The sequence below is a fragment of the Bactrocera dorsalis genome, unplaced genomic scaffold, assembly GCF_023373825.1.
Source record: "Bactrocera dorsalis isolate Fly_Bdor unplaced genomic scaffold, ASM2337382v1 BdCtg180, whole genome shotgun sequence".
In the NCBI taxonomy this organism is placed as follows: Eukaryota; Metazoa; Arthropoda; class Insecta; order Diptera; family Tephritidae; genus Bactrocera; species Bactrocera dorsalis.
The window spans coordinates 33,313-43,788 of NW_026038231.1; the positions used below are offsets into that span (position 1 = coordinate 33,313).

General features: G+C 34.2%; 2 protein-coding genes and 1 long non-coding RNA gene across 3 annotated transcripts; 2 read left to right on the plus strand and 1 right to left on the minus strand.

The window, feature by feature from the left end:
- Window positions 1–1,869: 1,869 nt before the first annotated feature.
- Window positions 1,870–3,818, minus strand: LOC125780191 (uncharacterized). Its single transcript, XM_049461967.1, has 3 exons — window positions 2,134–3,818; window positions 1,938–2,062; window positions 1,870–1,875 (listed from the first exon to the last, which is right to left on the minus strand). Exons 1-3 carry the CDS (start codon window positions 2,795–2,797, stop codon window positions 1,870–1,872), a joined length of 795 nt encoding a protein of 264 aa, XP_049317924.1. The 5' UTR covers window positions 2,798–3,818.
- A 3,997-nt stretch (window positions 3,819–7,815) lies between these two features.
- Window positions 7,816–8,306, plus strand: LOC125780189 (uncharacterized). Its single transcript, XR_007423609.1, has 3 exons — window positions 7,816–7,995; window positions 8,066–8,101; window positions 8,166–8,306. It is a non-coding gene; the product is annotated as an uncharacterized LOC125780189 (long non-coding RNA).
- Window positions 8,307–8,322: 16 nt separating this feature from the next.
- Window positions 8,323–9,952, plus strand: LOC125780192 (uncharacterized; the record flags this gene model as incomplete). Its single annotated transcript, XM_049461968.1, has 4 exons — window positions 8,323–8,477; window positions 8,548–8,818; window positions 8,907–9,459; window positions 9,891–9,952. Coding segments are annotated over 4 exons (1,041 nt in total), but the record flags the coding sequence as incomplete, so codon positions are not given.
- Window positions 9,953–10,476: the final 524 nt, after the last annotated feature.

A 10,476-nucleotide genomic window follows, 5' to 3' on the forward strand; every position in this document is an offset into this window, starting at 1 on the left:
TTGTTGATTTGATGTTTCTTCGCAAAACCAGGTTTGCCATATTCACATTTTACTGAAAAAAAGTATTAAAAATTAGTACTAGATTTCTTGAGAGCTGCGTACTAGCACAAGTAACTTTATCGCAGGAACGTTTCTGGACCGTTTCTTAAGCGTTTTTTTATATGAAGTTTTTACGTTTCTTGAGAGCTGCGTACTAAGCTTTAGACCAAAAATGTGTCCAGCAATAAAAATTAACAATATTTTAGTACCCCAAGCGAATGAAGTAACCTATCTTGGTATTCACCTAGATAGAAGACTTACGTGGAAAAAACATATATCTAGTAAAATAACTTGCGTGAAGATAAGAGCTGCAAATTTAAATTGGCTATTAAATAAAAACTCCAAACTTAACCTAGACAACAAAGTGCTTTTATATAATGCGGTCATAAAGCCGATTTGGATGTATGGCATTCAACTGTGGGGTACGACCTGTGCAACTAATATAGACATAATACAAAGGTTCCAATCAAAAATGCTTAGATCAATCACGTGTTCACCATGGTACATGCGTAATGAGAATATCCATAAAGACCTTGGTATTTCTATGGTAAGGAAAGAAGTAGAAGACATCAGAATTAAATATATATGTATGTAAACTCCGTGATCACCCAAACCCTTTGGCTAATGCTTTGGTACATTCCTGCAATCAAACACGCCTTAAAAGAAGAGATATGCCCGCGTACTGAAGAGCAATGTATCACCAAAACACCTCAATCATTTGCTTGAGCGTGTCTAGTTTTTAAATAGGTTTAAGATTTTATTACTTATTGTTAGGCTTTCAAAACAAAAAGCAGATTCAATAAATAAAAACGATATTGAAACAAAAAAAAGTAATGTTTTGGTTAATTTTATGCATCACAACTTGTTTCCGTTAAAAACACAAATATGTACAAACAAACTATACATACATATTCGCAGGGCAATTCTCGATCTGATTGGTTCAATTACAATCACTCAAACGCACAGTTGATCGATGTCTGAGTTTTCGTGCATCGTTGGACAAAACAAATAAACTCGTCGTATTTTAATAGAACTAGGTGTATGAAACTTTATTGGTTCACAGCATGGCCGAAGAGTGGTGGAGATTGCTTTCGGTCATTTAACCACCCCCCCCCCCCCCCACCCCATAATTGCTTATTAGAGTCTAAGAGCCCGTGACATCCAGACCTTCGTCATTTTATAAAAGCTGAGAGTTTGTTGAAGTATGCTTTGAACATAGGTAAGAGCGATAGCAAAATGTGAAAATCCAGTCATCTCGGCTTTCAGGTGCATAAAATAACAGCCAACCTTCGTTATTTTATAAAGCGTAATTTTTTAATATGTTATTCGGAATAACATTACAAACCATCTTATTTATTGCCAGACACTTTTTATGGTGGCAATCCCTTGCCAGACGCCCTAAAACTTTAATAAATTTTAATTCTACTTTCGTTATAGTATAAAAGTTAAAATTTATACATGTTATTTGGGTGACTATTAGAAGATGTTTTCTCAGTTGCCAGACAGTTTCGACAGTTCCTACCTAGGCCAGACAAACATATTGGGTCCCAATACCAAGGGTATAGGTACGAGCGCGAGGCAATATACAATCGTATAGGTGCGAGTGAGATAGCGCGTCAGGAGCGATCGAATGATGTTATTGTGTAATTATTTACGACTTAATATTTAAATAAAAGTTTAAAAATTAACCTATTTGGTAAATTACTAAATAAAGTGTAAATTTAATGCGAAATTAAACTTCTCATTCAAATTTGATTGCATAGCTAATACATAAAAGGAATGAAAATATTTCTTTTGTAATTACGACATGTAGGCTATAGAAATTATTTATCATATCTAATTAATAGAAATATTTATTTAAATTTTCAAAGAAGCGCATTGTTTCTTTTGAAATTTACAAAATTATAAACATTCTTCATAGCTTTCATTATTAATATGATTTCGTAATTTTCTTCATACTCTTCATCACTGCTGCACCATATATCTTCTGGCTCATTGTCAGTGTCATCTTCTTCGTTAGTTTCTGTAAAAAAAGTTACACAATTATGAAAAGTAAAAATTTATGTATAATAATTTGAAGTAATATGTATATACCTGATATAGTTTGCAGTGCATCACTGACAAAATTCGGTAACTGATCGCCTTCAAACCATTTAAAATTGTATTGGCTGTTAACTTGTACCCAACCATTGTTTGCTGGTTCATGTATTGATGGAATTTTCTTATGAGCATTATTCCAAATGCTGGATATATAATTAGCACGTCGAAATTGTTGGAATAGCTCTGATTTACAGGGTGGCAGACTGTTCCCATCAAAATTGCATATTTTTTTTCGCTGAAACGCTTCATTAACATCGCAGACCGTATAATTATTAATAAACAATTGAAGACGGGCAGCATCAACATCAATTATCGTACCAACATTATATATATCACATATGAACTGCTGTATTATGTCAAAAGTGCTTTGTATTTCACTATCATCTTCAAATAATTGAGTGTCGCCGAATTTTATAAATGCCTTTTGATATTTTTCTGTAGTAATTAATATTTTGTACGGTCCTAATTTTCCTTTTCGAAAAAAATCTGAGTTATAATCGCAACCTGTGATTGCATGAAACCCAGGTAAGCTTTCGCAAATGGAGTCGCCTAACTTGGTGTGTATCTTTGTGAGGTCTACATACCTTAAATTATTTCCAGTACCTGTTAGCATCCAAACACGGGAATCATTTGGTATATGGTGCATATGACCAAGCATGATGGCAGCAATATCGGTATCGATACTTCTGATAACTATATTCGCTTGCGCTGAGTTATTGATGACATGAAATATTATTTTAGTATTATCCTCTTAATGTTGAGGACATGATAACTCTTCCACAATCCTGGATTCTACGCTGTTGTACCCATTAACAACAAAAGACTGGCAATGTTTAAAATTGATATGGATGGTTTTATTACCAATAAATGGCGCCATTTCGTCCAGTGGCCCAATGCGATATAAAAAAGTCAACAAGAGCCGTTTTAAAGTTAGAATTTTTTAATTCTTTTGAAAATTACTCGGCCGAATTTGATCAGTTCCAGTTCGCTGGGTATGTTCGTAATCTTTGATCGATGGTGTAAAGTATTGGTCGAATATAACGTCAACTCGTGATGCTCGCATTTGAGTAACCATTTGCAACATTTTTTTTAGAACTGCTGCCGAATGTGTTTGGAATATTTTTCATCGTATGCAACATGAAGAATCCATCAATTATTACGACATCTACATAACGTGGTGGTTCATGCTCTACCTCTTTTTCCAAACATTTCATTAAGGCAGATTTATCCGTCTTGCAAATGGTACCATCCAAATGGCACATGGACAAAGGCACTGAGGTAATTGGATGTGATAAAATTTTCAAAATATCTATAGTATGATCCATGAATATTCCCAGCATACGTCCAAACAGATCTCTCTGAATTTTAACTTCTTGTATTGTACCACCAACTCGAATTTTATTTTTTTTTCTCATAATCTTTTGAAAAATTATTCATAGGTAGTCTAGGAAGATGGTAGTGAAATACAAAGCACTTTTGACATAATACAGCAGTTCATATGTGATATATATAATGTTGGTACGATAATTGATGTTGATGCTGCCCGTCTTCAATTGTTTATTAATAATTATACGGTCTGCGATGTTAATGAAGCGTTTCAGTGAAAAAAAAATATGCAATTTTGATGGGAACAGTCTGCCACCCTGTAAATCAGAGCTATTACAACAATTTCGACGTGCTAATTAATTATATATCCAGCATTTGGAATAATGCTCATAAGAAAATTCCATCAATATACTTCAAATTATTATACATAAATTTTTACTTTTCATAATTGTGTAACTTTTTTTTACAGAAACTAACGAAGAAGATGACACTGACAATGAGCCAGAAGAAATATGGTGCAGCAGTGATGAACAGTATGAAGAAAATTACGAAATCAATATTAATAATGAAAGCTATGAAGAATGTTTATAATTTTGTAAATTTCAAAAGAAACAATGCGCTTCTTTGAAAATTTAAATAAATATTTCTATTAATTAGATATGATAAATAATTTCTATAACCTATATGTCGTAATTACAAAAGAAATATTTTCATTCCTTCTATGTATTAGCTATGCAATCAAATTTGAATGAGAAGTTTAATTTCGCATTAAATTTACACATTATTTAGTAATTTACCAAATAGGTTAATTTTTAAACTTTTATTTAAATATTAAGTCGTAAATAATTACACAATAACATCATTCGATCGCTCCTAACGTGCTATCTCACTCGCGCGTATACGACTGTATATTGTCTCGCGCTCGCATACCCTTGGCATAAGGACCCAATATGTTTGTCTGGGCCAGGTAGGAACTGTCGAAACTGTCTGTCAACTGAGAACACATCTTATTATAGTCACCCAAATAACATGTATAAATTTTAACTTTTACACTATAACGAAAGTAGAAGTAAAATTTATTAAAGTTTTAGGGTGTCTGACAAGGGATTGCCACCATAAAAAGTGTCTGGCAACGAATAAGATGGTTTATAATGTTATTCCGAATAACATATAAAAAAATAAGCATTATAAAATAACGAAAGTTGGCTGTTATTTTATGCACCTGAAAGCCGAGATGACTGGATTTTCACATTTTGCTATCGCTCTTACCTATGTTCAAAGCATACTTCAACAAACTCTCAGCTTTTATAAAATGACGAAGGTCTGGATGTCACGGGCTCTTACTCTATTACACGCTGTACGGATGAATACGTTCTTCCAACAGTTTCACCAATTTTTCTGCAACTTTCGCTATCTTTCCATTATTTAATAATATTTTTTTTTTCTGACGCACTTATTTCTTTTCTTTGGATTCCATTTCTTTAAGATAATATTAAAACGTGTCACAAGCTCTTGAAACGATTAATTACATTTAGGCTACGTTTATGACCGAGCGGATTCGCGTCACGCGATGCGATGAAAATCGCTCTATCGCTACCACCGGTTTCGCCATCGTAATCGCTAGCGATTGAGCGTTTACAGTACAGCGAAATCAGAAAGCTATTGAAAATTTATAACGTCAAATCCGTTCGTAGACTCTTTTACTTTGCATTAAAAAAAGACATGTGTGCACGTGTTCGTAAAATTTTGCTTACAGAAAGTAGTCTTTTAGTGCGTCAGCAGATTTTAAGATTTTGTAAACAGAAAAGATTCTAAAAGCATTCAATTTGCAAAGAACGCAAAAGCCATGGAGAGTTCCATCATTTGCACACCCGCCTTCTACAATATCCTGAGAAATTTATGGAGTATTACTGAATGAGAATAGACACGTTTAATTATATCTTGAATAATATATCCAAACATATAGAAAAAAATACTAGAAATCAGAAAACACCAATTGATGCTGTAGAAAGGCTCGCACTGACCATAAGGTAAGTAATATACAATATTATGTATCCAATACATAAATTTTTATTCAATTTCAATATTTATTCTTGTTCACTTACATATGTAAGTATGTATTTAATATGATATTACACACATTAATATTAAGTAGCTTAATTAAAATTTTGCGCATTTGGAAAAATGAAGCTGTTTGAGTCCTGCGTTTCAATATTTGCGCGGCTACTCACATAACTAATAAAAGAAACTGGTGTAACCGATTCCTGATTATCTCTGCCGTACATGATGTCGGACAGAACCTCCCGCATTTTTATGCGAAATTTTTCTTTCCTTCACCCATATTTTTCATGTACTTTTCGAAACTCATAAGAAAATGGTAGTCATCATCCTCCTTATCGTTGCTTTTTTCTAGGAGCTTAAGCTTCTTTTCCTCCAACTCCAAAAACGCTGAGCTTTCTGTAAGTTTTTTCTTTAATTTTTTAGGTGTAGGCTGCATCAATTTTATGGATTCAGGAGTTTCCGATTTATCTTCATCATCAAGTTCCACCAATTCATCATAACTTGTTTCATTGATCAAGTTACCTGACATGGAGCGCGATTCCATAATATCTTGTAAAAAACACATATCCTTAAAATGTGTCCATTTTGAATGCGGCATTGCAGCGCTGCCTGAAGCCACCACAGTTTCCTTACGAAGTTCTCTACGATAGGTGTCTTTCAAGTTTCTCCATTCTTTTGCACCAGAGCCAGCTGAAACACATGTAAAAGAATAATTTCGTTTAAATTTATTTTCAGGTTTTTAGCAACGGGAAATTCATTCCGATCTTTGGCTTTTTCTTATCGCATAGGAATTGCTATAGTGGCCAAAATTAGGAGAGAAATATGTGCCGCCCTTTGGACGTCTCTGGTTTCCAAACATTTGAATCGCAAAACAAATGAAGAATTTATAAAAATAGCAGACGAATTTTACTCCAAATGGGGATTTCCGAATTGCATTGGAAGTATTGACGGTAAGTTGGAGCATATGGCAAACAGAGTTGCATTTGTGAAGCTTGAACATTACATCAGCTTATAGAAACTGGAGAATATGAAATTACAGAAGAGCGGAATCTACCAGGCACAGAAATTGCAGCACCATTCGTAATGCTTGGGGATGAAGCATATCCACTCAGAAAATATTTATTGCGCCCATATTCTAAAACAAATTTGAATAATGACTCTGAACTATTCAACACAATGCTATCTTAATCCAGAAAATCCATTGAATGTGCTTTTAGTATTATTACAAACAAATGGCGTTTACTAGCCAAATCAATCGAGACTGATATTTATGGTGCAGAACTATTTGTTAAAACTATTTGTTTGCTACCCAATATTATAATTGATAAAGAGGGAGTTTGTATGCAAACCTTAATGCAAGTTCAGCAAACTATTCCCATAAATATGAATAAGCAGAGGCTGTATAACAGAAGCTCTGAAGCTGCTACGACTATACGAAACAATTTTAAGGAATATTTTGTTCAAAAAAATGTTATATTCACTTAAGTATAGGTTGTTTATTACATAAAAATAAAATAATACTATTACTTACCTTCCAAACCGCATTCTTTTTCTACTTCTTCCCAAGCTTTTCTGATTTTGTTTCTATTATGATAATCTGGATGAGGCAGATTCCACAAACATTCTTTATTTCGCACTTTTTCAATAAATTTGTTAACGCGATTCGCTCAACTGAATCAAAAATTGTGATCGCTGATTTTCTTCGCTAGCAGTCGCTCCATTTTCGCTGAAACCGCTTTTCGCTGAATCGCTGCACGATAAACACCTCCGTATGGATTTAAGTATTTGATCGCTAGTAGCGATTTTCATCGCATCGCGCGACGCGAATCCGCTCGGTCATACAAAAACGTAGCCTAAAAAATAATAGCACCAACGCAAAGAGAAGAAACATATAGTACATTTGTATGCACAAAAAAAGTATCGGCATTTTCAGTTCAAGCAGACTTTGTGGTGCTATTCTGAAAAACCTCACAACCGGTTGCGAGGTTTATTTTGTGAGGTTATTCGTGCTCAAACTTTACAAGAAAAACACACAAAACACTCACCACATGGGTTGGAAAGCACTTGGTTGTGAACCAGCTTAACATAAACAAACAAGACAAACTAAAGGTTAGGTTCCAGCTCTAAAGTAAATGCTGAAGAAATTATTGATATTATTTCTTTCGTGTGAAATAGTAGTCAGCAAGAAGTTTTGACATTTCATATCGCACCGTGAATGCTAAACAGTAGAAAGAAGAAGAGTGTGAAAATTAATCAAACGTAGATATTTGAGGAAAGCAATTGGTAAGTTTCTATTTTGTATATTTAATTTATTTAAAAATATCATGATTAATGATTATTATTTATTTTACAGTCGGTCAAGTGAAAAACTAATAAAACGGAATAGAAATTTGAGCAGGAGTAATTGTGTATGTGTATAAAAAAGCAAAGAGTTATTGAAACGTAAAAGATATTAGAGCAAAGCAATTGGTAAGTTTCTATTTTGTATATTTAATTTATTTAAAAATATCATGATTAATGATTGTTATTTATTTTACAGGTGGTCATTTTTAGTATCCATAATGGAAGACGAAGAGTAGATTTTATATAATATTTTACCAAATTATAGTGTCTATACAAATGTATTTCTTATATTTTAGGTTAAATCTTATGATGTTGTTGAACTGTGGCGCATTCATGACCATCATAGAGTCTGGAAAAACCAAATTAAGACGCAGGAGACCCTGTCATTGGGCGAGCCCTTATCTCAAGGCGAGAAATGAGAAGGGGAGGTTTTTCACCGACTTCAAAAACTTACGGAACGATCCATCTCGTTTCATCGAAAATTTTCGTATGCCACCAAGTGTATTTGATGAGCTTTGGGAAATACTGGAACCACATCTGCTTCCAAAGCGGAATACTAGACCGAACGATTTCATTCCTACTAAAGCTAAGTTAGCAATTGTACTAGAGTATGTTATAAAAAAAGATACTATATTAGCACAAATAGGATTTAACCGCTATGATTTTTCTTTTTTTCAGGTACCTGGCTTCTGGAGATATACAACGCCATATTGCCTCCTGCTATCGTATTAGCAAGCAGCACTTTGGTAGAATCGTGTCCGATGTGTGTAAGGGAATATGCAGCGTATTGAAAAATGAAATTCCAGATTGGACAGAACACTCGTTGTTGGAGATATCGAATTGCTTTCGAACACAATGGAATTTTCCGAACTGCGTCGGGGCTATCGATGGCAAACACATAGCTATCAAAGCCCCACCAAAATCTGGAAGCATATTTTATAATTACAAAGTAAGTGAATACGTACATATACATATATGTAGATTATAATACCCTCGTGCGGTAGTTAATAATTTTTATTAATATGTTTTTATTATAGGGATTCCATTCTATTGTGTTGATGGCCACATGTGATGCCAATTATAAATTCACATACGTCGATGTTGGTGCTTACGGAAGCGAAGGAGACTCCAATATTATGAAGAATTCGAGATTTGGTATCAGCATACTTAATGACAGCTGCCAATTTCCGGCCGACGGCTTTATTGATGGCAAAAAAGTACCATACTTCATTGTAGGAGACGACGCATTCCCACTGTGCAAACGTATTATAAAGCCTTACAACAGCAAACACCTTTCCAAAGAGGAACAGATTTTCAATTACCGTTTAAGTAGAGCAAGACGGTGTATTGAAAACGCGTTTGGAATTTTGAGTGCAAAATGGCTTTGCCTCAGAAAGGTATTATTTTGTCATCCGGATCGGGCACGATCGATTGTTTCAGCATGCTGCCTGCTTCATAACTTCCTCATCAATAAATGTGGACAAACTTATAATCCCCCTATCTTCTCTGAATTCGAGGGCATCGATGGATTCTGGGAATCAGGAGAATGGGAGACTATACAACAACAAGAAGGCCCTTTAAATGATTTAGGTACCTACCGGGGAAGAGCATCAGATTATGGAAAATATGTACGAAATGTTTTAAAAGATTATGTAAATTCTAATCTGTTCCATGGCAAAATAATGCAACATTTCTTTGAATTTTTAAATATTTATGTTTATTTATAAAAACAATAATTGGTATTTATTTTATGTAAACCATGTACAGTGACTCACACGTCTAACCGGACGCGCGCATTTCCAATGATGGCACCCTCCAATCATATAGTGAACATCTTAAAAATGATACATATGATACATCAAATTAAAGGAAAAATCTTCTATTTTATTTTAAGAAACTTAAAAATGGTAATAAATTTATTCACTGCAAAAAATTTAGAGAAATAGCTCGAAACATATAAAATTCGTTCCACACAACTAACCGGATTTTTTAAAAAGCTAATGATTACTTATATTTCGTAGCATATCCTTTTGCAGATAAAACTGCTTCTAGTCGCCTTGGTATAGAGGCGACAAGTTTTTGACAAAATTCTGGTGGTATTGCGTTCCAAGCCTCCAAATTAGCCCTTTTGAGCCCAGGAACATTGGAATACTGTCTTTAGTACACTTTTCGACTGACTTCTTGTCATACGTGCTCAATAACGTTCAGATCTGGGGATTGGGCAGGTGTCCCCAGTACATGAGGGCAATTGTATATTAACCAAATACGAGCAATCTCCGATTTGTGCTTCGGATCGTTGTCTTGGTAAAATGTAAAATTGTCTTTAATTCCCAATGTGACACATGACTGCTTTAAAATTTCCTTTAAAATGTCGAAATATTGGAAACCATACATAATACTTTGCACAAAATGCAGGTTGACCCTTCCTTTAGCCGATATACATCCTAAAACCATTACTGACCCACCACCCTGCTTAAGTGTTGCCCTAGTATGTTTTGGCAAGTAAGCTTCGTTGGGACGCCGCCATACAAAACTTCAGCCATCAGATCCCTGCAAGTAAAACTTACTTTCGTGTGTGAAAAGAACCTTGAAAAAGAAGTAATAATA